Source organism: Humulus lupulus, chromosome 1, assembly GCF_963169125.1.
Source record: "Humulus lupulus chromosome 1, drHumLupu1.1, whole genome shotgun sequence".
Lineage (NCBI taxonomy): Eukaryota > Viridiplantae > Streptophyta > Magnoliopsida > Rosales > Cannabaceae > Humulus > Humulus lupulus.
Genome location: NC_084793.1, coordinates 8,149,049 through 8,176,559, shown reverse-complemented (window position 1 = coordinate 8,176,559; position 27,511 = coordinate 8,149,049). Strand labels below are relative to the sequence as shown.

Here is a 27,511-nt window from a genome sequence, read left to right as displayed (position 1 = left end):
ATTAGCTTAATAATTAAAATTTGAACCAAAGTTAACCACCCTATGATACAAATGCTTATCTTTCATTTAATACCAAAAATACCCCTCTCATAACAAAATCCCATACCTTTCCTCTCTAAAATCTTGCAAAAAAGATACACATGGGTAAGTAATTTTCTTTGATTCTTGTTGTTGTTGGTTGTTTTTATGATTTAGATTGCTGTTTAGATGTTGGATCTGTAGTTTGTTAGTATTTTTTGCTGTTTTTTGGGTGAAAATCGTGGTCTGTGAAAATCTGCGTTTTTTTGGGTTCCTTGAATTTTTTTCTAAATGCCCGATAGTGTCCGATATAGGCCCGATGTAGGGACGATAGTTGTTGGGTTTCAAGGTTAGTGATGAGGTCCGATGGCCACCCGATGCTTGCCCGATATGTTTTGGTTACCCGATGGTCATTAAGGTTCGATGGCTACCCGATGGTTGCCCGATATTTATTTTCATTCTACAAACCCTTTAAGTACGATAATGGATCGATACGAGTCCGATGCATGCCCGATAGTTGTTATTAAGTTAATGCAGACCTATTAGTACGATTGTACACGATGGTACCCGATAAGTGCCCGATGCTTGCCCAATAGTACGATGGTACACGATTTTACCCGATGGTACACGATAGTGATAAAAAAACTTGATAAAAACCGTACCTTTCGGCTTTTCCCCTGCCCATTTCCCGTTCCCTCCCAAATCCCAACTCTTCACTCCCACAAAACCATCGAGCAACATAAGTACTCACACCCGACGCTTCTCTCTCCCTCACCCACCATCACCCGACGCTGCTCTCTCCCTCACCCGACGGTCGGAAAAACCCCCACCGGAGACGTAGAAAAACCAAGCCCCAACCCCCACTGGAGACGAAGAAAAACCAAGCCCCAACCCCCGCCGGAGACGAAGAAAAACCAAGCTCCAACCCCTCACCGGAGAAGAAAAACCGACACCCCATTGCGCAAAAATGTCTAGGGTATGTGTTTTTTTTAATCTCTTCTCCATTAAAAAATGTTATAGTATGTATTGTTGAATTTGACTGTGTTAAATCTGACTGTGTGACATCTGATAAACCGTAAAATTTTGAAAAAAATTTCTGGGTATTTTTAGAGGTACGATAAGGTACGATAGTGGGTCGATATGGGTACGATAGTATTTGTGTTTCTCATAACTTCAGGTTGAAGATGAGTGTACGATAGGGGTACGATAGTGGTTCGATGGTGGTACGATAGGGTACGATGTTGGGTACGATGTGTGCCCGATAGTGGGAACAAATTGTTGTGTATGTTATAATACGATGGTGTACGATGTGAGGTACGATTGTGCACGATAATGTTATAGTTCCAGTTTTCCATTGGTGTCCGATATGGTGCGATAGATTCCGATAGTTGCTCGATAGTATATTGCAGAATATAAAATTTGATGTTTTTTTTTATTATTCTATTTAATTGGGTATTTATTTGTTTTATGCAGAACTTAAGACCTCCACAACTGATAGTTCCAGTAGAGGAACATTTTACGGGACGTATCACTTGGCGCGGCAGTTGGTACTTTCCAAAGATTAAAGCAAAATTTATACAGTGTGGTTTATTGGATAGGGTGAAGGAATCCCCTTTCAAACAGTTCTTCATGGCGGAACCATTAAATTTTTCTGGTGCCTTAGTCCATCAATTGTTGTTGCACAAATTCAGAGGGGAGAAGACTGACGAAGTCCAGTTTTATATTGGGAAAAAAAGATGTAGATTTAGCCAATTGGAGTTCGCTTTAGTTACTGGTTTAAATTTTGAGGCCGGACCGTCTGAAGCTGAGATTAAAGCGAAGACCACTTCGGATCGGTTAATTCTTGAGTACTTCAATGGTCATTCCCAAGTGAGCATAGGGCAACTGCGCAGAACTTTTGAGAGTTGTCAAATAGTTGATGATGTGTACAAGATGGGTTTGTGCTTATTAGTTGAGGGTGTTTTGAAAGGTCGTGAGGAGAAGTTGATGGTTTGGACTGACATGCTGAAGATGGTAGACGATGTTGACTTCTTTTTCCAGTACCCGTGGGGGAAGATATCATACCAGAAGTTGTTACAAACTTGTCAAAAAGACTTTGTTAAAATGAAGAAGCATTTACAGAAGAAGATTGAGAAAGGAAAGACTCAAAAGGAGGCCAAGTACTCTATTTATGGGTATGCTGCAGCATTGCAGTATTGGGCTTTTGAGTCCATCATTGAGTTGGGTCAGGATCATGCTGTGAGATTGGGCCAAGGCATACCAAGAATGATCAACTGGCAGAGCAAGGAGAAAGTAGAGATACACAAAGAGCAACTTATTAAGTTGTTTGCCAAAAAGGTGAGCTTTTACTTTACTTTTGAATGTTCTATATTTTTTTCTAGATATGCAATTTTATGGGTACTGCACGATAGGAATACGATAGAGTACGATTTGAGTACGATTATGGGGTTATTTTGTGGTTTTTTGTCAACTGTTTGAAAACTGACTAAGTGGTACGATTTGGTACGATGATGGTCCGATGGGGGTACGATATGTATTCTTTGTTAATGTAGTAGTAGTGGTACGATATTGGTACGATGTTGTACGATGATGGTACGATAGTTAGCAAGCAATTCTCACTTACGGGTACGATATTGTTATGTTATGGGTACGATATGGGTACGATAATTGCATGATATGGGTACGATATGGGTACGATTGGGGTACGATAGTTTACCAATTGACATGATATATTGTTTTACTTTCCAATCTAAATATGCATTGTTTTTTGTGGCAGTTGACAGTATACCCCTACCTGTGTGCCCGACCTGCTGAAGAACAGTATGTGAGGACCCTTACAGACAATGAAGCCCCATTGTATGTGGACATGGGGTTAGAGGAACTAGAGGTGGGTCCCGATGGACAGCCTACACAGGAAGCCTTACAGAGCCAGGCTGAAAAGCTTGCTAAAAAGTTAGCTGAGCAAGCAGAAGCAGCAAATATTTTTAAGGAGGTTCCACCAGCTCAACCTGAGGCACCTGAGGTTCCCCCATCAACACCTCATGCCAGCACCTCCTCCCAAGCTGAGCAACCAGGCTACTCTATGATTTTGGCCAGGTTGGAAAAGGTTGAAGGGCAACAAAGTGCCCTTATTAAAGGTCAGTCCGAGATCTTGGGTCAATTGCAGAAGCTTATGACAATGATGGAAGATCTTAGTAGGCCAGTTCCAGATCCACACCCTCAGTCCACTGAAGAAGGCCCTCAGTCTCCTGTAGATGAAGACATTCTCCCTAACGATTACAGACCTGATGATGTAGATGATCACATTTTTCGCACACCAGAGGATATGCAAATTACTGTAATCGGAGATACTGAAGATTCTGAAGTACAATTCTTAAACATAGCTCCACCAGCACCGGAGAAGAGGAGAGAAAGAAAGAGGCCTAGGTGGTTCGATGAGTACACTGCAATGAGGAAAAGGAATAAGAAATCGAAGACAGCAGTGAATGTGGATCCATTGAGGGTTGTTGATGGTAAATTACTTATGACCTTTCACAAGTGGTTGCTTGGCACCATTGGGAATAAATATCCGAGGGAATGCTTCTCAGGGACACACGATGCTGCTTGGTTCCTGAAACTGCATACTCCGAGGACATGGCTTTCTGACTCTGTAAGTTTTCTATAACTTCATAATTAAATAATGTTGAAAATTTATTTAAATGTTTCTATATATAGTGGTACGATATGGGTACGATATGGTACGAAAGTAGTACGATAATTATAAGTGTCAAATTATAAACTGTTTATGTCAATGGTACGATGGTGGTACGACATTAGCACGATAGTGGTACGATATAATTTGTTAAGTAGTTACTATTACCATCATAATTTTAGAATTTGTAGTGGGACAATTTAGGTACGATGGTAGTACGATAATGTACGATGATGGTACGACAGTGGGACGCTAGTGGGTACGATGGTGTATAATACTAGTTTTTGCCATAAAGGTACGATGATGGTACGACATTAACACGATATTGGTACGATAGAAGGTTTTATTGTCACTATATTCATGTACGATTGGGGTACGATAATGGTACGATTGGGGTACGATAGTTACTATATTCATGTCTGATAGTTTTTTGTTTGTTTATTTTGGTACGATATTGTGGTTACTGACTTAATTTTCCTTTAATGTAGCATTTAGATGCAGCATTCCATCTCATGAGGAGGCGTCTAGAATTTTATCCTAACGTGTACCCTCAGAAATGTGTTGTTATGCCTACAATTTTTCCCGAATCATTGAAGGGTCGGTGGGACGCTTTTCCAGGTTCTGACTACTCTAGATTTAGTTGGGATGACAGTATATTGGACCTGGTTAGGGGTGATGCAGTCCAGTTCTTAATTACAAAACTTTATTAAATTATTGTTTATTTTCTAATGCAGTGGCGATTGCGGATGTTACGTAATTGAGCATATTGAACATAAGCTTCTACAACTACCATTTGATAATGTAACTGACAATAATATGAAACTTTTTAGGCAAAGGTGGTGTGTAGACTTATTCTACCAAAACTTATGTTGAACGGTCTTAATTTTTTTGAATTGTATAATTTTTTTGATTGCTCTTTTTGTAATTACTACATTTTAATGTGCTTAATCTTTGCATCGTACTATCATCGATCACTATCGTACTCTATCGTACCCTCACTTGCCTCACAAATTTCACGAACAGTCCTGAAACCATACCATCGTACCATTATCGGACCAATATCGTACATTATCGTACCATAATGTCGTACATTAACTATCGTACTACATCGAGCAACGTCGTACCATATTGTAAGATACATTTAAATAATCCTACAACAAACAATATCGTGCATTGTCGTACCGGCATCGTGCACTATCGAACCAACACTGGATTATTACATATTTAAGAGTTTTATAATGGAGAAAAAAACAGAAAAAAACCTGCAAAATCCAGCACATAACAAATATTACTAGTTCAAGCAGAAATAAAACATAATAGGTCAACTAGAATACAAACAAAACAAGTTAACCTCGGTACTTGCAAGACGCTTTGTTGTGCCCTTTACCACCACACTTGCTACAACATCGTTGTATCACAACCTTGTCTCCATTAGAAGGATATCGATTTTTCCTAATTCGTCCGACCTTTTGCTTCTTCGGTCGGCCTACAGGTTTCTTCTCAATCGGTACTCCAACTTGGATGTTCTTAATGTCTTCAGGCAATTCCCAATCATCCTCATCACCAACTGGCATAATTGTCCCCTCATATGTGCTCTTCCAACTCTCTCTTGTGTAATATTGAGAGCACAATGCGTACATGCTAATATTTCGTTATTGAGCAGCAGCACATGCATGTGGACAAGGAATCTTCATGATTTGGAATAGGCCGCAACTGCATTGTCGTGCCTCCAAATCAACTATACCACCGCTCTGAACTGTTCCTCCGGGGTGGACATTAAATGTATAAGGTCCAGCTCTGTCGACGCTTAAGAACCGAGATTTCTCAAATTGACATGACAAGTCCCCCTCCATAACTGGTGATAGAGTCGTGCTACACTTTTCAGCGTTTTCCTTTCGAGTAGCAAACCATGTTTGAATAGTAAACCTGATGAATTCAACAAAAGCAGTGATCGGGAAGGCTCTTGCGTCCTTAGTTTTGCTGTTGAAACTTTCAGCCAATTACTTGTCATTACATTGTAACGGTCCCCTGGAAAGTACGCACGAACCCATCTTTCAAATCCAATGCCCTCAAGATATAGTGCAACTCGAACATCCATTGCTTTTATCTTTTCAAATTCTCTTTCAAAATCTGTCTTCTTATACGAGTATGCACAACTGTAAATATGATCCGTGAAGCAATCAGTCTTGAACTTGCTAGCCACGTTCATAATAATGTGGTGGTAGCATGCGCCATGGGGTGCATCAGGGAAGACAAGTTCCAAAGCATGAACAATGCTTTGATGCCTATCCGATACGAATGCTAAGTTCTCAACATCACCAATCGCTTGTTTCAACTTCCTCATGAAATAGGTCCAAGAGTCGTGGTTCTCACTGTCAACCATTGCGAAAGCAATCGGAAATATGTGGCTGTCTGAATCCAATGCCACGGCACACAACATTTGGCCACCATACCTAGTTTTCAAGAAGGACCCATCAATACATATAACAGGTCGACAAAACTTGAATCCCCGCCTACAAGCACCCAGAGAAAAAAAGCAATACTTGAAGCGACCCTCGTCTACCTTGAAATCAGTAATGGAATCGGGATTGTTCAACCGCAGCATGTGCAAGTACCCAGGTAACTTCGAATATGAAGCTTCAGGCGTACCCCTAACTATGTGGAGTGCTTTCTCTCTGCATCTCCAAGCCTTCTCATAACTCATTTCGATCCCGAAAGAATTCTTCATATCTTCTCTTATTTTGGAGGCTAAATAATCTGAACCGTTAACTGAGAATTTATCCTTGATCAGTTCGGCAACTACCAAAGGTGATGCTTGACGGTTATCTTTTTTTCGAACATCGAGGGAACATGTGTGTACATTTTCAAATGCTGTCACCTCGAACATGTTAGAAAGTTGCTTCTTCTTCCCTCTTAACCTCCACCCACAATCAGGATCCTTGCATGTAATATACCAAACATCAGTACCAGACTTCTTAACTATAAAGTCGAATCCCTTCTTCATTGCAAACAAGCCAGCAACCTTTTTTAAATGTTCCTTGTCTCTGAAAAACTTTCCTAAATGAATCTCCCCGCCCGATGTGCCACCCATAGATATATAGTGACTATTATCCTCAATGTCTTCTCTTGTAAACATCTGAGCTTTGAATTTACTATAATATGTCGAAGAAGAGAGTGGATCACTAAATTCTCTAGCATCATTTGTTCCGTCTGGACGACTACTACTAGTACCAGGTGTTTGGCGATCTTCTCTACGGGGTCTACTTCTACATGTTGTTTGCCTCGGTATTTGGTACGACAGTGGACTCAGGCTCAAAGCTTGAGAACGGACCTCTGTTTCTTGGTCGTCATTGCCCTCAAAATCATTTTCAGGGTCAGGACAATCAGGAAAATCATCATGAAATGGCATCTGTGCTACATGGTCAACTGTTGGTATGAAAGGGTTTGATTCAGGTATAGCAGTGGCTACCAGCACCTCCGGATTTGTTTCTGGAACATAAGTCCCAACCTCACTACGAGTATCCTTAACAGTACTTGGTGGAGGATTACGATCAACAATGATATTCTTCTCCACCAAAGTCACAAAAAAGGGAACAAATTCATCTGGCTTCTTCAAAAGCATTGACAAATATAAGCTTACACCCTTGTCATTCCTTATAAGTTCAGGCCGATACATTAACCCTTTCATGTACTTATAATTCACTTCTAATTTCAGGTCATACTGCACTTTGTCAACCTTCAGCTCTGAGTACAGAAGTTCAACAAGTTGTGAGTAAGTTATGTCCTTCTCCAACTCGAACGTTAAATTTTCGGCTCCATTAAAAACCCAATCTCTACCTTCACGCTCCCAAACACCATTATACATTAAGTACGCGAACAAAGTTGACCCTATCATGTACAAAGAAAAAAAATCAGTAAATGGCAACAAAATGTCGAAATTTAGTTCAAATGTTTGGGAATCGTACCAGTATCGGGCCATATCGGGCGGTATCGGGCAAAGTTTTATTTATGTTTTTTGATCTTAAAACACTAATATCGGGCAAGTATCGGGTAACATCGAGTACCATCGTACTATTAGGTCAGCAGTAACTTAATAATAACTATTGGGCATATATCGGACTACTATCGATCCATTATCGTACTTAAAAGGATGTGTAGATTTAAAATAATAATCGGGGCAACCATCGGGTAGCCATCGTACCCTTATAACCATCGGGTAACCAAACTATCGGGCAACCATCGGGTTGCCATCGGACCTTCATCCCTAACCTTGAAACTCAACAACTATCGTGCCTGTATCGGGTCTCTATCGGACACTATCGGGCATTTAGAAAAAAACTCAGGGAACCCAAGAAAACGCAGATTTTCACATAACACGATTTTCACCCAAAAAAACAGCAAAAAATACCAACAAACTATAGATCCAACATATAAACAGCATTATGAATCATAAAAGCAACCAACAACAACAAGAATCAAAGAAAATCACTTACCCATTTAATATCTTCACTATGAGCAAAAATAACACAAAGCTTGGTGTTTCTCCTCAAACAATCCACAATGTCCGAATGTGTATCTTTCTTGCAAGATTTTAGTATAAAAATCTTGTGTGTAAAACGTATGGTGAAGAGAGAGTGAGAGAGAATGTATGGTGAAGAGAGGTATGGTGAAGAGAGGTAGAGAGGAAGAGGGAGAATAGAGAGGAAAGGTGTTATGAGAGGGGTATTTTTGGTATTAAATGAAAGACGAGCATTGATATCATATGGTGGTTAACTTTGGTTCAAATTTTAATTATTAAGCTAATGTAAGTATGATTAATCAAATTTCCCAAAATCAATAGTAGAAAAAAGAATAAGAACAAGAACAATAAACAAAATTCTCACTCACACAACCAAAGTAAAAAGCATTGAAGATCACCAACTTTAACAAGATTTATAACTTTTGTCTAAAAGCGTATGTCCCCTATCTCCAAGCACTAAAGGAACTATCACAAATGAAAATAACTCTCTAGAATAAACAAGTTTCTATGGTGAATTTCTAGCCAAGTGCTCTAGTGGATAGAAATTGGTGCGTGTTACAAGTGAGCAATATACTCCTATTTATAGAATTTTGAGACACCTTTGAGTTTCAAATTCTACCAACCTCATAGTTGTTACCAATGTTTAATTTGATGTTTATGAAATTAAAAATGAGTTTTAGGAGTTACATGAGTTGTTAGAACCGTTCAAAGTGGAAAATGAAAATTGGTTTTTGCTGTCAGCCTCACTTGATTGACTTGTTATTACCTATTGAACCTAACATTAATTAAGTAACTAGTATTAAGATAGGTTAGCATTAACCGTGAATCTCTTAGGGAGTTTAAGTCCCATCCCTCAAGATGAGGTAGCCACTAAATCTCTCATTAGTGGTTTAGTAAAAGGATCCACCAAGCTTTCACTTGTTCTCACATAGTATATTGAGATGACTCCTCTTTGAATCAATTCTCTTACATATCCGTGTCTTAGACTAATATGTCTAAACTTCATATTATACACTCTCTTGTATGCTCTAGCCAATGTTGCTTGGCTATCACAATGTATCGATATAGTGGATACATTCTCTTTGATTATGGGTATCCCCATCAAAAGATCTCGTAAACATTCAGCCTCTTTGTCGGTAGCAGCTAGAGCTATGAACTCTGCTTCCATAGTAGAATGAGATTTACAGGTTTGTTTCTTGGAACCCCAACCAATGGTGGACAAGTTGTCCCCTGGATTGGATATCCAACTTGCATCTGTATACCTTTCTAAGATTGAAGAAAATTTGAAGTAGTGAATGCTTAGTCATTTGGTTTTCTTAAGATAATCTAGGACTCTTCAAATAGCCTTCTAGTGATCAACAATTGGATTACTTGTAAACCTACTAAGTTTACTTAACGCAAAAGCTATATCAAGTCTAGTACACTGAGCGGCGTACATAAAACTCTCGATAGCACTTCCATACTCCAAATGAGTCACCGCTCTTCCTTTATTCTTCTATAGTTTTACACTATAATCGTATATGTGTTTTATCAGTCTTTTAAATAATAGGACGAAATTTGGCTTAAGCTATTGGTCTTCAGCCTTACTTTCTAAATTTTTGAGGGTATTCTCTCAAGTTTGTTGTAATTTTACATTGCGACCCATAAATTAACTTATCGTGTATTTTAGTTAGATAACGAGCTTTGTTGGAGGGAAGAAATTCCTCAGCCAACTTGGAATTGTGTTTCTTTTCAATCATAATTTAATACAATCTTAAATACACTCCAAAAAAAATAATTATTAAAAATTAAAATAATGTTTGATGTAATTTGATGGGTGTAAATGGGAATTCTTAAAAATAAATATATAAAATATTTGTAGTCACCGACAATACAATGGCCAAAAACCCGCCAAATAAGCAATGTTAATCACCGTCAAGGCGCGTATCAAATAATAATGATCTAATAATAATAATAATTTTAAAATGTATAAATATAAAGATATTTTATTTAATTAAAAACTAATGTAAATAACATTGCAAAATTTTCTTATACAGGCGAGAAAGAGAGATCTCCAGTTTCTCGTGTCGTGTCTGGATCGGAGCTCCATTAATGGGTTCTCTACCAGCGACGGTGCCGGAGCTCCATATCCCGGACTCTTCTTCCAAACAAATCCGAACCCATAACCAATCCCCCATCGACGAAACTACGATCCTCAACCTTTTCAAGTCTCAGCAAGATCACCTCAATTTCTTCTTCCACAACCTCGACATTTCCCAAACCCTAGCCTTTACCAAGGTTCTGCTCGAATCCTCCGGCACTGCATTCTTCTCCGGTGTCGGCAAGTCTGGCTTCGTTGCTCGGAAGATTTCGCAGACCCTCGTCTCGCTCGGCGTTCCCTCCGGGTTTCTTTCTCCCGTTGATGCACTCCATGGTGATATCGGCATTATCACCAAGAGAGACGTTTTGGTTCTCTTCAGTAAGTCTGGGAACACTGACGAGCTTCTGAGACTTGTTCCTTGCGCTAAGGCCAAAGGGGCTTATCTGATCTCGGTGACATCTGTGGAGGGCAATGCCCTCGCTGGGGTTTGCAATATGAATGTGCATTTGCCTCTCGAGAGGGAACTCTGTCCTTTCAATTTGGCTCCTGTGACGTCGACGGCGATCCAGATGATTTTTGGGGACACGGTGGCGATCGCGCTCATGGGTGCCAGGAATTTGACAAGGGACGAGTATGCCTGTAATCATCCCGCGGGTCGGATCGGAAAAAGTCTCATCTTCAAGGTACAATGCTTTCCTATCAATCTTTCTTTTTATTCCTTTTCTTTGTGAATTCGAAGTCGACACATATGTTGAATTGTGATATTGGGTATTTACTCGATTCCTCTGTTAATTGTTACATTTGATGTTGGTGTTGATGTTGATGTTGATGGGGTATTGTTTATGTGTTTTTTTAAGTAAACAAATATAAAAGAAGCAAAAAGAAAGGGGGTTGATTTTGTTTTTAAAGTTTCTGAATTACGATTTAGTGTCGTCTGTTGGGTTTGAACTATTGTTTCTTTGAAGGTTTTATTATTTCAGTGGAATCAAATTTTATGCCAATGTGCACGAAAAGATTGCAGAATAATGGTTATGAAATTACTATGTGAGTTGCAGGTGTCAGATGTAATGAAGAAACAGGATGAGTTACCTGTTTGTAAGGAGACAGATCTTATAATGGATCAGCTAGTTGAGCTGACAAGTAAAGGGTGTGGATGCCTGCTTGTTATAGACCAAGATTATCATTTGATGGGTACTTTTACAGATGGTGATCTGCGTCGTACTCTCAAGGCTAGTGGTGAGGCCATCTTCAAGCTCACTGTTGGTGAAATGTGTAACAGGTAATGAAAGAAAAAACTAAAAAGTTCTCATCTTTCAACAAAATGAAGCCGTTAGTGGCTAGTATTACATTGTCTCTGACACATGGTTACCATCTTTCAGAATTTAGAATAGATTGTGGTCCTTGTACTTGTAGAAGCAAAGCCTACGTGGATATGACTCATATGATTGTTAACTTGATCATATTTTTCAAGTGTCATTTTTCACCATATTACATACATAATAAAGGATTTCAGCCATTTACAGTTATGCTAATAATAGGTTTTTGGTCAATTCAGGAACCCAAGAACCATTAGTCCAGATGCAATGGCGGTTGAAGCCATGAAAAAGATGGAAGCTCCACCGTCCCCTGTACAGTTCTTGCCTGTTGTTGACCATCAAAACAGAGTGATGGGAATTGTCACGCTGCATGGATTAGTTTCTGCTGGGCTATGACGTGTGTGATTTTTTTTACATGTATTGAATAATTTGATTATATTCTTTTATAACATTCAAAAATTAATCTAGGAACTCACCCCCTTAAGTGAGGGAGGGGTTCATGTGAATCAGTATATGTCTTGTATACTAGAAAGTTGATTATTTATGTTAGCACTGTTATCAGTGACACATCACTGTTGTTGTCCAAGATGTTTGCTGTTATTTATCATCCCAAAGTAATCAGACTTGTGCTCTTGTAACTCTGAACATGAAACATGTCAAACTACATTCTGAAGCGTGTGATTGTTCATCTCATTACAACTTATTTACGACAAAAGAAGCGTAGGATTTCTAGGGTGTTTTTCTGCTTTGGTTCCCTAGTAGATGATAATCACAATAGTTGTATCAGATGTAGTTACGATTCCCAAAAGGCTTTATTCATGTTATGTTATTTTCATACAATCAAGACAACTGTGGAGCAGAAACTGACGTTCTGCCATAAATATAGTGAACTTGGTTAGGAAAAAACAAGAGATTTCGGCCCTGTATTTGGCTGGTAGTGTAGTCATATCATGCAGAGTTTCTTCCAGCTTCTTCCAACTATAGTCTGACATAGACTTTAATCAGGTAACGTGGGTGGGGCCTAATTGTGGGAATCCATTATTATCTAGGAGAAAATATTTGATTCAGTTTTTCTTCCTTCGGGGTCCAATAAGGTATGCAAAGAAGTCGAAGGATTTTTAGTTATAGGGATTATACTTTTTTTCACCTTAATTTTTAATTTTATTTCATAAAATGGATCAAATAAATTTCTAAACTCAATTTTGATAAAAAAAATTGAATATCACGACACAGTTTTTAAGCATTAATTTTATTTTTATTCTAAATTATCAGTTTAGTAAATTATTTATGATTTCAATTGAGAAAATGTTACCAAAATTGAATTTAGAATTCTATTTTAACACTTTTATAAAATATTAAGTTCAAAAACTAATTTATCAAAGGATTTATATTTTTTTGGATCATGTGTTTTATCTTATTATTTTTTTAGACCCTGTGTTTTGACAAATTACTCCCTAAACTCAATTTTGATAAAGAAAAAATTGAATATAACAACCCAGTTTTTAAGCAGAATGATTTTATTTTTATTCTAGATTATTAGTTTGGTAAATTATTTTTGATTTTAGTTGAAAAAATATTGACTAAAATCGTGTTTAAAATTCTATTTTAATCATTTTACAAAACATAACGTCCAAAAGTTATTTATCAAAACATAGAACCCAAACAGACAGAACACATAGTCGAAAAAAAGTATAAACACTTTATCAAAACACACAGACTTTTGTCAAAAAAGATATAAACCTCTATTTTTTTTTGTTTAGATAGTAATGTAACTTTTATTCGTCTATATCCCAAAAGATTTTACAAACTACACAGCGATGCTGTCATTAAATAAACAGCAAAACACAAGCTCTCTGAACAGTTAGCATCTTTAATCGCAGTGGTAATTAAAATTAGTTGCCTATTTTGTAATCGCTTCTCTAATCCCCAAGGCTGTACTCCTTTAACCAGTGGATAAAATGATTGTTGGAAGCTTAAAATATGAATCTAAAATAAAAGGCAAAGATCTGGGTCATCAGATTCTTCAGAACTTACATCACTTAAACTATCATATGGATCCTCAGTTGAGGCCACCATTTGAAGATAAGAACCATATCCTATTCCTGTAAGTGCTTTTGTGTTCTGTTCTGAAGCTTTTCCTTTCAGTTCTTTCGAAATAGGTGGTTTGGAACCGTGTGCTTTATTATCTGCCTTGATGCTAGAAGAAACATTCTCACCAATACTACTAACCTTTGCAGCGTTTGGTGACTCTGTAACCTTATTCACTGATGCAGCTAATTTGGTTGAGGCTTTTAATTTTAGACGTTCTTTCATTTCTGCCATGAAGTTGGAAACTTTACTGCTTGTGCAATTGGGTGTTTCCCTGTTTCCGAGCTTCTGCTGGTTGTTTTCCAGTTTAACAGCGAGGGAGGTTGCACATTCCCCTTGCTTTGATGCTTGTAACCTAGTTTTTGCAGCATGTGAATCCAGAGACAATCCAAGGATTTCTCTTGCAAATTTGTAGAGTGATTTAAATTTTCCTTCTAAAGCTTCAACAAGAAGGTTAAGTTCGCTAATATCATGACGGAAGAGGAAATATTTTTCAGTCCAATGGCACGAACAAAGCTGCTTCGTGTGATTTAGACACGAATATATGTCTTCTGAACATGGACAACCTGCTGCAGAAAAATGCAGATCATAGAAACAAATCTTGCATTCCCTTTTTCCGGCAGCATCAAAAGTTTTGTCCATCTTCCGGGTCTGTGAAGAGTTGCAGAGAAATCTTCTTGCAATGTCTTCACAGTTGACACGTGACTACACCAAGAAAAAAAAAAAAACAACTCTCAGCGAACTTTAGATCAAAGGACATTTGCTTCAACAGCTGCAAAAACATTGGCAAATGAACAATTCTGGTAGCACCAGAGCAGACCACAGATATATGATACTCTAAAAGTGCCCAAGGACGTTTTCAATCATATATGTTATAAATAGGATCACCACAATATGATACTGAAGTTATAAAGGGTTACCTTAATTGCTTTTGTTAAGATTCCTTCCTTTCCACAGACAGATTCCCAACGTTGATTGTCCAAAGTTTTTTTCCCATACATTGACAGTTCCCATTGCGCCTTGACAGCTTCAAAAGCTGCTCGAAGCAAAAGCTTATCATGGGATATAGATGTCTTCTTCCTCCACTCACGATAAAGTTCTACAGCATTCTGCCCATGAGGCAGCCAATCAAAGGGAGCAAAATTTGCTGTCTCGGAGCAGTTAAAACCACAATCAAATCCTGAATGATATGCCCCTGGGAAGGTGAGAATGAATTCCCCAGGATTCTGAACGCAACGGAAGACAGGAATTCCTTCTAAATTCAATGCAAAGGGAGATAGTTGTTTGACCTGTATCAAAATTCAAATTAATGATATCTGATTATGATACGATGCAAGTAAACCTTGAGATACAACACAATGTCGTGTACTTTTCTCTTATCACGTGTGCCACGTATCAAAAGTATCTTTTCAGAATCTTACATAGTATGACATGTGTTCACAAATGGGTCATCAATAATACAAAGAATTCCCACCTATCTTAGTCCAGAGTACACGAGGCTCTTAGCAAAATTGTATAAAATTAAAAAATTAGATGATTCATGCTAGCATAATCATAATAACTCACCAGTCTACTACGCAACTTATGCTCAAATATGTCATTAAAGTAATTTGTTAAAGCTTCCTGAAACTTAGCACTGTATTTCCCAGGCATGCCATACCATACTTTAGAGGCACCGGTGTGCAGATAACTTAAGGAGTACAAGTGGTGCTCTTCAACTCTCTGTAGTCAAGGGTAAAAAAACAACAACCCAAGGTCATGTTATCATGCACAGACAGTAGTTATTGAAAAGTGATGTTGACAAAGCTTTAAGAGTTTAGCATAGATGCCAGATAGACATGGACAACTAATCAATAGACCATCGAAACATTTGGATGCTATAAACAATGCTTAAATCTTACCCAGGGAAGAGATGAAAAGCACATTCCTATCCGGACACGAGGAACTAAAATGCAGGAACTATCGGGGCTTTCAAAAGAAAGAAGTGACCCAGGTAATCTCGCCACATTACTTAAGTTGCATCCTGAATTTGCAATTTCAGGAATACTAGAAGCTTCTGAAGGATTAGATACTGTTGGGAATCCACTACCAAAAACCCTAGCCTCCAAATTGTCACAACAAAGTACCTTTGAACGATATAGAACAATAACAATATAAGGCTACCATATAAAATAGAAGAAAAAGCCGAGGCAAATTGCCATAATTTGGAACATACCTCAATTTCTTCTGTTGGATCCTCAACAATGCGTTTATATTCACTTTCAATATTCTCCACTGAGGGCTCCCATTTTGCTTTAGACACATTAGAGCAGTCATTTGAATCTGTATCTTCACTCTTGCAGAAATATTGACCTTTAAAATCCTCTGCATATTTTTTAAACTGTTTCATAGTAAATTCTGGACCAGGTACAGACTCTAAGGGTTCAATATCCATATATTCTCTTTCACCTCTTGAGATTCTTCTCCTCTTATTCCTCATATCTTGAACAAACTCTTCTGTTTTACTCTCTAATTTAGTGTATGGAGCTGGAAGCCCATCAATCCGTTGAGCATGGGTAAGAAATGTATTACTTTCCCACACGTTATCATCCTTAATAAAACATGGAGGATTCCATGATGGAGGAGGAACAATACGACAAATCCCATATGGCTCTCCGCTTTGACGTATCTTTTCAATGTACTCAAGGGTGTCCTTGAATTCCTGCAGGAGAAATCAAACTCTTTCAAATATTTCAAATTTTGAATGTGTCCACGCACCAAGATAGAGTTATACATAAAAAATATTAAACACTCAAACTTAAACAAATTTGGAATTCAATGACAAAAACAAATGTCATTATCAGAGTTCAAAGAAGGACCTCCTCAGTTGGGTGGAATACAGGGGCCTCTTCAAGAATGTCTGTTTTAGTTTCTGCAGGGTGCCACCTTGCTGTTACCTACTTGAAGATTTCAACACCCTTTAGAAACATCAAGCAAAAGATAAAGGCACTAGCATGCTGGAGTTCTAACAATACCAAGAGTCCAAGACCAACTGAAATGTTTAAATTAGTAATGATTATTGACTAACATACAAGAATCAACTTAGTTGGAATGTAAAAAGATCAACCTTGACACAATCACTACAATCTGGACATCCGCGAATAACACCTTTTGGGAGGCAAGTTTTTGAAGAGGAATCCTGAAGAAAAAATAAAAAGCATTAAATGTGTACAAGTGAGCATTAACATAGCTGCTTTCAGTCTCCAGTTACATAAAATATTATACAAGAATCCACAGACCAGTGTCCTCTTTCCTAAACCAACGCTCACACCTGCTCTTTGCCCCCCTCCCACTAAAACAAGAAACAGAACAAATAAATAATAATCTAGAGCCAAACACAAAGATAGAAAAGGGAATAAGACTTCTCAACCCATGTCTTCCTACTGACTTAATTTATAGTACTCATTTTTCTGGCTAAGCTAAATCCGTGTATCTTTTTAAAAAATATGACCAGATATTCAATGCAATGTAATTGTCCATGCCCCGCAATAAACACCTCTATAAACACATTCCTCCAAACTAGTGTATACAATAAATCATATTGAAACTAAACATAACAGAATTAAATTTCCACCACAATATCATATGATAATTAACACTAGTAAGAAAATAACCTCGTCAAACTGATCACGGTTTGATTCCTCTGACTTGTGATTTGCTTCATCAAAGAGTATCCAGGGTTTAAGTCTCAAAGATTTTTTCAGCAAATCATTGCCTGACAAACCAAACATGGGGTCTATTTGTAATGACCCTTCTTTTGATTCGTCCAAGCAGTCCTTGGAATGATCAATTTCTTCATCACCTTTCCCTATCCTCTTCAGACTGAAGGATTTGAGAGGCATAAACCCAGGTGGAATTGAAATATTTGCCATAATTAGATTCTTTTTCAGCTTAGTTGCCACACATTTTTTGCCCATAGCCGATGTGCCTGTAATAAAGCAATGGAGGGAAAAAAAAAAGTCAAACATAAAGACACCCCAAAATTAGCCATTAAAGGGTATCGTCTTCTATATTACTGGTAGAACAGATATTATAAATCGAAACTGAGTAAACTCACTGCCAAGTTAATTCAGTGCGTAAAAAATCCTATTTTGGGAAACCAACTACCAAAAAAATTCTCCATTTTTTATAAATAGAATGCAAACAACGAATTATTTTAACTTACAAGAATCTAATCTCAGTACTCTTTCTAAAATTTCCTCGTTAACCTAATATACAAATTAATCAAAACAAAAATACCCAAAAAAAAAAAAAACATAAGATAACGGGGAAGAGTAGAGAACCGGCGAATGGTAGCCGGAGAAGAGGACCCAACAGCAGTGGCGGCAGAGAGAGATTTTAGGGTTTCTTTTTTTTTTTTTTTTGAATTTGAGAAAGAAAAAAATAAATCCCCAAATTGTCGGAGACTAAGAAAGAAAACACTATGGGTTTAACTAGTGAAAGTGAATAGTGATTGTTGAACAAGTTATTGGGGGAAAGAGAAGAAGATCCACAACTCAAACAAAGAATACGAGGGACAATAAATTTGTAATTTGAAGAAAAACTCTAAACTTATGTCCGCTTTTGCAATTTGATTCCCAATGTGGAAATTTTAGCATTTAAATCCCATCTAATTTCAACATTATTATTATTATTATTATATAAGAGTAATTATCGGCAAAGTACCTTTATCTTTCCCTTTTTATCCACTTAACATCCACTTTTTTATTTTTGCCGGTTAAACCTCTCAAACTCACATTTTGTTACCATATTTATTGATTATGTCCATTCCCCTCATTATTCTCTATTTACTTTTTTATTTGTATTTTTGTTTTAGAGTTTTAATCTCATTTATATCTTACATTCTACTACTTTTGGTTTATTTGTATCATTTTGTCATAGAGTTGTATTTTCATCACTATCTTCTTCTACTATTTTTCATATTTACATGTATCTTTTGTTATAGAGTTGTAACTTTATTTAATCAGTCTTTGTTCATTTGTGTATTTTGCTTAGAAATGTAAATGTCTTTTTACCATTTCCATTGAGACAACTTATGTTTTCCTAACATTCAAAAGTTTATCCCTTGTTTGTTTCAATGAAATGTGAGACTATCAAAATCATGAACCAAGACCTAGTGAAGTTTGATAGGTTTGATGGATCCAATTTCACTAGGTGGCAAGACAAGGTGAGGTTTCTCTTTGTAAAATCCTTTATTGGCTAACTTTATTTTAGACAAAATATTTTAAAGCAATTGAGAAAAATCAGTGGTATATCCTTATTGATTCATGGTATAATTGTCACTTGATTCAGCTAGTTTTAGTGTAAAAATATATTTTAGTGCGAATACAATATTTTTACCATATTTATCACAATTAATCTTTATTGGTAAAATAATGTATTTAAATTATCTTATGAGATTATTTTCAAGGATTATGTTCATCCAGGAATAAGGATGTTTTCGAAAATGATATGGTCAAAAGAAATGACTAAGTTCGTTCTGCCAGATAAGTCTGATGTCATTGTTGACTCAACAGTTTCATTTTCTGTTAACACAGAATTAATATGCACTACAAGAAAAAATGCTTTTAATAACACCGAAAATGTGTTATCAAAACATACGATAACACTTTTTGATGTGTTAAGACCGACTATGTTATCGTAGGTCAGGATACTTTACATAACACTTTATCAATGTTATACAGATGTGTTATTGTACTGTCAACGATAACACAATTTCTGTGCTATTTTAATATATAGATAAGTGTTTAATTATGTTATTTATAGTCGATTATATAACACTTTTTTTGTGTTATACTACATTTTAGTATAACACATTTTTTGTGTTATATAATGAAGTTTGTATAACATAATTCTTTGCATAAAAAGTGTTATTGTAATAGACATTATAACTCAATTTTCGTATTATTGTTATATTTAGATATGTTTAAATTCTCATTATATATTTTATTTATATAACACTAATTTATTCCATTATATTTTAATTTTTTTTATATAATTAAAATTAGCTTTCTAATATATACTAGCATCATCAAATGAACTTGATTTTCAAATAACAAAAAGTAAGAACATTCAACATTGAATTAACAATCCACAATTTAGTTTAAAACATTCAACACTGTCATCAACAACAAAATATTCTTTAAGTATTTAAGGAGTCTAAAAGTTACTACTTTCAACACAAATAAATAAACAAAGTTACTACTTTCAATTAGTCTTAAGTATCCTTTTATACTTCGCTTGTCACATCTGCAAAATAAACAAAGAAATATTTTATTGTTATTATCTAGCATCACAAATTACTTCAAGAAAAATGCTATGGAAATTATATCCAAGAAAGGACACCACATACAAAATAATGGAATCACAACTACACCAAAGCAAACAAAAACCATTCTACTTCGAAACTACTCGAAAATGAGTATTTTACTTAAGAGTGTCAAAAACCATAATTTCCAAGTCTCCACATAAGATATAAAGGAAATACTAGCAGTTTTTTCTTTTTTGGTTTCATTAGGTTATGATAGGTGAGCAAAAGAAACAATTAACTGAAGTCGCACAAAATAGATTAGCATTTGCTAGTTTGGTAAAGTTGAGTCCTATTGAATATATGTAGTCTAAGCTAAACCCATGATAATATAATATCATTTCCTCTCAACAATGCAAGAATAAGCAACAAGTTTTGCTATTCTATTGATATGAATCATGATGAGAAATTGATTCTTATTATTGAAAATGAACCAAGTGATGAGTACAATTGGGTTAGCCAATTAGCTTTATTTATAAGCTGGCTAGCCGATCAGGAGAATTCAATCAAGATAAGCTCAAAAACAATTACAGGTCTTACATGAGCTCAAGAACAAGTGAAGAAGCTCCCCCGCCACCGTTGCATATGACACAAACCTCGTACTTTCCCTTTTTATGTCTCAATACCTGCAACAACATTATTCTTATTTCAGAAATTCCAAGTAAAATATATCAGAGAGAGCATAGTTACCAATGCCTCTTTTATTCCACAGCTAAACTCTCAACATAAATTTAAAAGAATAAATGACAAACACGAGATCACTTCACATGAGTATATGTAGAAAGCATAGGCTTAGATATGACCACGAACTATGACTTTAGATCATTAAGAAAACATGTAAACAAAACCACAGAACTATATAAATGATATTAGAATGTCAAACTAGGAATGCATTGCAAGAGAAGGGAAGCTTATATATTACCCCTAACAATGTGACCAAGATACGAGCTCCACTGCATCCTAATGGGTGTCCCAATGATACAACCCCACCATGTGTTCATGTATATGTGTGAAAGAGAAAGAGAGGAAGGAAACGATAGAGAAGTTAAACAAAATTTATATATGTACCATACTATTCCAACCATAACAGTAATAAAGAGCACTATATATGCTTGTGTGCATATAAACATAACTGCATGATGTAAGATATATATATAAGATCCAATGGCCTAGAATGATGACACTCATATTATATGTGTGCAAGGCAAACATGTGATTAGGCTTACTAAAAAAGAAGCAATAAAGAGCATAAATGGTTGTGCCAATTCATTAGTCTGAAATAGTTTGAGAGATTAAATAAAAAGCATGACCATGTGTTTAGACTAAGTCCAACAAGCCATAAGAAACTCATAAAAGAGAAACACAAATAGAACACCACAATAAACTAAGCTACAAAAATCAGCAACAGAGTGTGCTTTATGATCGAAGCCAATACCAAAAAAAAACAACAGAGAGAGAAAACACAACAGACTAAACTTGGAAGTTTTATTAACCAACAATTCTGGACCAAACAAAAAGCTATTATGCAGCATGTCTGTTTTAGTAGCCAGGATAGCTTTTCCCAAAGAATACTGCTGTCTTTGTAGACAGAATTGTACAGTAATGGACAAATACATAATTGATCAAGGTATTGGGCTTCAAGGGTAGACAAAAGTTAATTATTTTATCTCCAAAACGATTTGTAACCACCAATAGTTTATCATAGAGGTTGATTAAAAAATGGAATCATAAAAATATGTTGATTAAAAAATGAAAGACAATCATAGAGGGAATCGAAACCTGCTGGCCATTGTCTCCTTCTCTGTGGATTAGAATTTTCCCAATCTTGATTTCCTTACAACATGCTCTCAGAGCATTCTCCATACTCTCACCACTGTAATGACAAGAATAAGTGTGCAATGAGAATATATCGAATTAGTACATTGTGAAAAATTACAGCTTTGAATCTTATTTTTTGGCCCAAGAATAGAAATCCTCTAGAGTTTGCTTCCAAATATAAAATTTATATGAAAAACTGACAAAAAAACACATGCCACAATTGCTTTGCGAAATTACCTCCTAATTATAGACACACCACATAATCTCTTACAAAAATCTACACCAGTATACACGGACTCTGCGAAAGACAGGAGATGTAAATTAGCTATCAGCAATTACAGTTTCAAGAAATTGGACTCTCTTAGCGAAATCAAAATTAGAAAAAGAAAACAAAATAATGAAGGTATCATCTATACAACATAAACTAACTTTAGTCTTTGAACAACAAACATGCATATGAAGCATGGGTCCTAAACTGTCATATTAGGACAGTTAATATTAGATTTTCCTTTTTAGAGATTTGCAGTACTGACAACATAATGCTTTGCTTTTCTAATATGAGTAGTGGCACTTAATTGTTGAGGCTAAACAGTTAATGCCCTCACATTCAGACAAGAAGCTAATGTTACTCATATGCTAAAAAAAATCCTGTTTAAAAAAATAAAAAAGGAAAAGTTACAATATGATAAGTAATTTTTCACATATAAGCTGAAGGAACCCATTAAAAATGAAAACATAAAACTGAAAGGGACAAAGAACTAAAAAATTCCATTTGACTGTCAGCTTACCAGTTGGAGTGACCACCTGTTTTTTCTGTAAATGGCAGATGTCCCAGGCCATGCTCAACGACCTGGTAATAATTTCAAGATCATTACTCATTGACTAATCCCATTCTCAAAATGCAAAACCATAAATAAACTTTATATTCAAAGAAACAAATACTCACCAAACGAATCAACCAATCAGCATAAAATACAAAATCATGCTTCGTTGTTTGTGAATCACGTATGAGGGTATGCATGCTCCGTATCTGCATGAGTCAACTGGTAATTAGTGCCATAGAAAGTTGCTGAAATTACATTAATAACAGAGAATGAAGCTTGCCAGATACCTGAAAATTTGAATGTATAACGTATAAATTAAGGATATATTTTACACAAGTCATGCTGGCCAAGCTTTGTACGGATGTGTTGTACAATCAAATCAATAGCCACGTGATTATCTCCTCCGCGAGGAATAATGATGTCAGCATATTTTTTTGTAGGAAGAATAAAGTCATCAAATGCAGGCTTCACAAACTTTGAGTACTGCATTAAAACAAAAACATTTTAAGAAAATGAAATGGTGAAAAATGTAGCCTACTTTCATCAGATTATTCTCTCATTTTCATATGATCAAGTACCAGAGACTAATAGTGAACCCTCAACCCTATCGAGTGGAGATTTTGCGAAAGGGAATGACATAAATGATTAAACAACAAGAGTTAATCAAATAATAAGAGCAAACCATCCGTCACAAAGATCACTTTCAAAAATAGCACTTTAACATTTCTAGCTACTAACAAGTAACAAAACATAATTACCACCAGAGTTGCAGTTTCATCTCCTGAGGTATATTCATTGATACTTTAAACTTAATTGAGGCCCACAAATTCAAAGATATAATCTCTTGGCAATAAGAATGATTACAAAATTACATGAATAGTTGCTAACCTGATCAAGAACTGTACCAATATCCCTGTTTTTTTCTACTGTCACGCCTTATCCTCCTTGCTAAACGAACATCAGCATCTGCACTGAAAAATTTTCAATGTGAAGTGCCTCAACTTAGTAACACTATAAAGTGACATACCACGGCATCCCATAGTTAATGCAGAAACTATAAAACAAATCATTATATTAATTGAATCTCAAATGTAATGGTATAATACTAAATAAATTAGAAAAAAAATAGTCAGATAAGCATCTCAAGACCACATATTTGTAGTAGTAACTAATGAAAAGCATCAAAAATACAGAGTAAGAACATCAAGTAGCCTAAATGATAAAAAAGAAAATAAATGACCTGTATTGACAAATATCTTCATATTCATCAACTCTCGAACACGGGGATCATGAAAAATGAGAATGCCTTCCAAAATTATCACATCTGAAGGGTTTACCTGCACAGCATATGCCGCCATATTGTTGAAGTAAGGGTCCTCTAATTCAAAATTCTAATAGAGATAAGAAACATACTAATAATTGCAAGCATGCACATACTGTAAGTACTGAATAACTTTAATTCTCCTATAACTTCTCTTTGGTAAGACAAGTATAAGAAAACAAGAGGCAATTCATTAGACCAGCATGTTAAGAAAACAAAAGTTACCCTTCTAGGCGGGAAGACATTGTTTTTGTAACTCTTGAAGTCATAGTTTGGAATATCTGCTGCTTGCCCATTCCTCAACTTATCCATAGAAGCTAAAAGTTTCTCATTATCAAATGCATCTGACAATAAAAGCAATTTTACATCAAAAGACATGAAAGAGACAGCATGCACCATATAGGAGAAATACATACCATAGTTAGGCTAGTTATGGCTACAAAGCAAACCAATTCTAATGTGCCCCACTAAATGGCTAAAAATATACTATATTTTTGTGAATTTTTAGCAAGATACAGGTATTAGAAACTGTGTACAAATGGGCACTAAATTACATAAAGTTTAATAGCACAAACCTCATTGCTTGGTTTAAATGCAGTCAAACACTTATAATCCTAGAAAAAATATAATGTGACTAAAACAGAAATTCCCTCACCAGGATGATCAAAATTGTATTCATGTACTCTTGCATGTTCTTCTGGTGTCAAATTATGGTAAAAAGAATCCTGAGAAAGCATAAACAAAAGTATTATAAGAATGATGTGCAACACATATACACAGATATTTTTATAAATAAAAGCTTTCTAGATTTTACCTCAAGCATAAAATGACATAAATATTAGAAAAATTATGAAACAAATAAACAACAGAAATATGGATTTCCATTTAGTTAAACTTACCATCATAAACCAGAAAATCCACAAGTACCCAAAAATGTGCCAAAAGAAAAATCAACTTAAGAATCAATACAAAACTATTTTAACCCTTGAGCTAAGTGTTACCAAGTTCAGCTCATAAATATAATTAAATTTCTTACAAGAAAATAAATCAATAAGTATGTTTCAAATCAATTATATTCAAGTAGAGAAAACCAGAAGCCTTGAATCATACAAATCATGAAAATTTTCATGATGAGATTACCTGGTTAACAAGAACAACACGCTGGTCATGAAGCTGCTATATAATCATATCACAAACTGTAGTCTTACCAGATGCTGCTCCACCAGCAACCCCTGCTATGCAAAGAATAATGTGATATCTAGAAGAGACTACAGAAGAACAAGCTTCTTCCAACAATTCTTCTTCCTAAAAGAACGAAAACCTTATGAGCGAAGACCATAGTCCAGCATATAGAAATACAAGAGGCTACCAAAGAAACAAAATAATGAATTTTTAAAAAAGGTAAGGGTGGAAACAATAAATTTTTTAAGAACCACATAGATAAGAATGTGAAATTTCGGGAAGATATATTAAAAACATATATATATATACAAATCTTTTGTAGGGGGGCTATTTCCCATCATGGTCACTATGTAGGTCCATCCCTGACCACAGCATAATTTTTCCCTCAACTTAGGATGATATCTATTTAGTAAAGAAAAGTGAAGTATTGGCTGCTTGTATGTGTTCCAATCCAAGTTTAAAGGCATATTCGTGATATATATTAAAAAAAAATTAAAAAGAAGAATGTCGTAACAAACTTTACCTATGAAAAAAGGTTGCATAAGAATGTTATCTGTAGCAGAGGTTGTTGGTTGGTCCACATTTGAATGCCTTTCCTGCAGATTGTTCATGTGAAATCTAGAAAAATGAACCCCTGAGGAAGCTTTTATTATGCAAAGAAGAAAATGAACAAACATAAATCATTCTCAAGAAAAAAAAAACACTTCATGTCTAGCAATGTGAATCTTGAGTCCAACTGATGGTTCGATTGAGTATAAGTTTTTATGAACCATTAACCAACTCGGTTATTGAACAATCAAATTCAGTTAAAAAAGATGGTCAAGTCGCTTGATCAGAAGTGGGATCAAAAAACAATACCAAAGGGTACCCACCTAGCGTTATAGGATCTTAAACTGGTAAACAAACTCGAATTCAAAGACTTATTACAATGGACAGAATATATCATCTTAAAAACTCTGGCTTTATATGTTAGTGGCAGTGATTGATCAAAACAAGCAACAACAACCCAAATGGAAATGCTATCTCAGTTACATGTACCAAATCAGTATTCCAAATGCTTCTAACCCAATAATCCACACAACAACAGTCCAAGTACCGACACCACCATGCCGCAAACGACACCAAGTTCCGTGTAGCAAGCACACCAAGTTCCGTGTACCGACACCAAGTGAAGAGGCACTTTGAGAAAGGGATGTTGGATGCTATTGCAGGGGCAAACACATCATTTAGAGACTTAGCAGCATAAGTGGCATCAAATCCGAATATATTATCCCCTGTTGGACAATATAAAAATAGGTCCCCAAATTAAGATCAAGTGGCAGTTAAAAGAGATTGAGTCGATTGGGCAACTAGCACAAGGTATAGACTTACAGTCACGGACTGAACAACCCAACTAGCTATTATCATGTACATGTTATTTTCAAAACTGGGTTGTCAATTTTCATGGCTAGCAAAATTCGCTAAAAATCTCACTATCAAATACCAACCCTATTAAAAAAATTTGTAAAGTAGACAAATCACTTTGTTAATAATTATAGAAAGAAAAACAACCCCAACTTAAGGATACTAAGTCAGTAAAAAAGAAACGAAGAAGGAAAAGAGAATATTACCAGTGAAAACGATGAGATTGGGTTTCTCGACAATGATCATGCGGTGGATGAAGGCGGAGGTGTTGAGATCAGAGCAACCCTTCTCCTGTCTTGGGAGCACATCAAGAGAATCAGTGGACTTTCCATCACCAAAGTGCATCAAGATTCTTCTGTGATATGTTGCTTGAAAGGTTGAGTTCAGAGAGATTCCTGTTTTCTTCTTTAACTCGTTGCAGTTTGTCTTCCATGCCATGTTGGCGCATCTCCAGGTCATTCAACATTTGGAGCCCATTCTTCAGTTCTAATGCCAAGGCTCTTTGGTCCTTTTGAGATTCAGAATGCAACTTCTGCAGAGCTTGGAGCGTTGCTTCAACTTGTAGAAACCTTGAGTGCTTCTCTTGCATCAGGGTCTGAAATTTATTTAATTCATCATTTTTTTCTGTAAGTTGTTGGTCTTTCGTAGATATCTTCTGCAACAAATCATCTGCCTCTAATTGCAGAGTTTGGTTTGATCTCTCCAACTGAACACACTGTTCTTCAGCACTTTTCAATCTAGCAGCACCCATTAAAATTTCATCATTCAGGCATTCTACATTCACTTGAGCTTGAGAAATTTCAGCTTCCATCATAGCAATAATCTCCTATCACTACTTGTACTGAAGTGCTGTAGCTTCTTTCTCAGCATTCAGCCCAGCGACAACTTTCTTTAGTGCTTCAAC

At 36.0% G+C, this 27,511-nt stretch overlaps 2 protein-coding genes and 1 pseudogene across 2 annotated transcripts; 1 reads left to right on the top strand and 2 right to left on the bottom strand.

Annotated features, from left to right (window-relative positions):
* The first annotated feature begins 10,229 nt into the window (after positions 1 to 10,229).
* On the top strand, positions 10,230 to 12,317 carry LOC133785079 (probable arabinose 5-phosphate isomerase). Its single transcript, XM_062224341.1, has 3 exons — positions 10,230 to 10,991; positions 11,364 to 11,587; positions 11,864 to 12,317. Exons 1-3 carry the CDS (start codon positions 10,320 to 10,322, stop codon positions 12,018 to 12,020), a joined length of 1,053 nt encoding a protein of 350 aa, XP_062080325.1. The 5' UTR covers positions 10,230 to 10,319; the 3' UTR covers positions 12,021 to 12,317.
* Positions 12,318 to 13,342: 1,025 nt separating this feature from the next.
* On the bottom strand, positions 13,343 to 18,298 carry LOC133785070 (putative lysine-specific demethylase JMJ16). Its single transcript, XM_062224333.1, has 9 exons — positions 18,035 to 18,298; positions 17,366 to 17,679; positions 16,819 to 16,890; positions 16,571 to 16,648; positions 15,928 to 16,413; positions 15,614 to 15,838; positions 15,279 to 15,434; positions 14,633 to 15,001; positions 13,343 to 14,417 (listed from the first exon to the last, which is right to left on the bottom strand). Exons 2-9 carry the CDS (start codon positions 17,666 to 17,668, stop codon positions 13,611 to 13,613), a joined length of 2,496 nt encoding a protein of 831 aa, XP_062080317.1. The 5' UTR covers positions 17,669 to 17,679; positions 18,035 to 18,298; the 3' UTR covers positions 13,343 to 13,610.
* Positions 18,299 to 21,783: 3,485 nt separating this feature from the next.
* LOC133830982 (uridine kinase-like protein 3) lies at positions 21,784 to 25,829 on the bottom strand (annotated as a pseudogene).
* Between the last annotated feature and the right edge of the window lie 1,682 nt (positions 25,830 to 27,511).

What these genes read in the sequence shown, in the direction of transcription:
- LOC133785079 (XM_062224341.1), top strand. Translation starts at nt 10,320, where the DNA reads ATGGGTTCTCTACCAGCGACGGTGCCGGAGCTCCATATCCCGGACTCT. An exon ending in GAAAAAGTCTCATCTTCAAG is followed by an intron (nt 10,992 to 11,363) that starts GTACAATGCTTT and finishes TGTGAGTTGCAG; the next exon opens with GTGTCAGATGTAATGAAGAA. An exon ending in GTTGGTGAAATGTGTAACAG is followed by an intron (nt 11,588 to 11,863) that starts GTAATGAAAGAA and finishes TGGTCAATTCAG; the next exon opens with GAACCCAAGAACCATTAGTC.
- LOC133785070 (XM_062224333.1), bottom strand. Translation starts at nt 17,668, where the DNA reads ATGGGCAAAAAATGTGTGGCAACTAAGCTGAAAAAGAATCTAATTATG. An exon ending in ACCGTGATCAGTTTGACGAG is followed by an intron (nt 16,891 to 17,365) that starts GTTATTTTCTTA and finishes TTTTTTCTTCAG; the next exon opens with GATTCCTCTTCAAAAACTTG. An exon ending in TCTTAACAAAAGCAATTAAG is followed by an intron (nt 14,418 to 14,632) that starts GTAACCCTTTAT and finishes TTCTTGGTGTAG; the next exon opens with TCACGTGTCAACTGTGAAGA.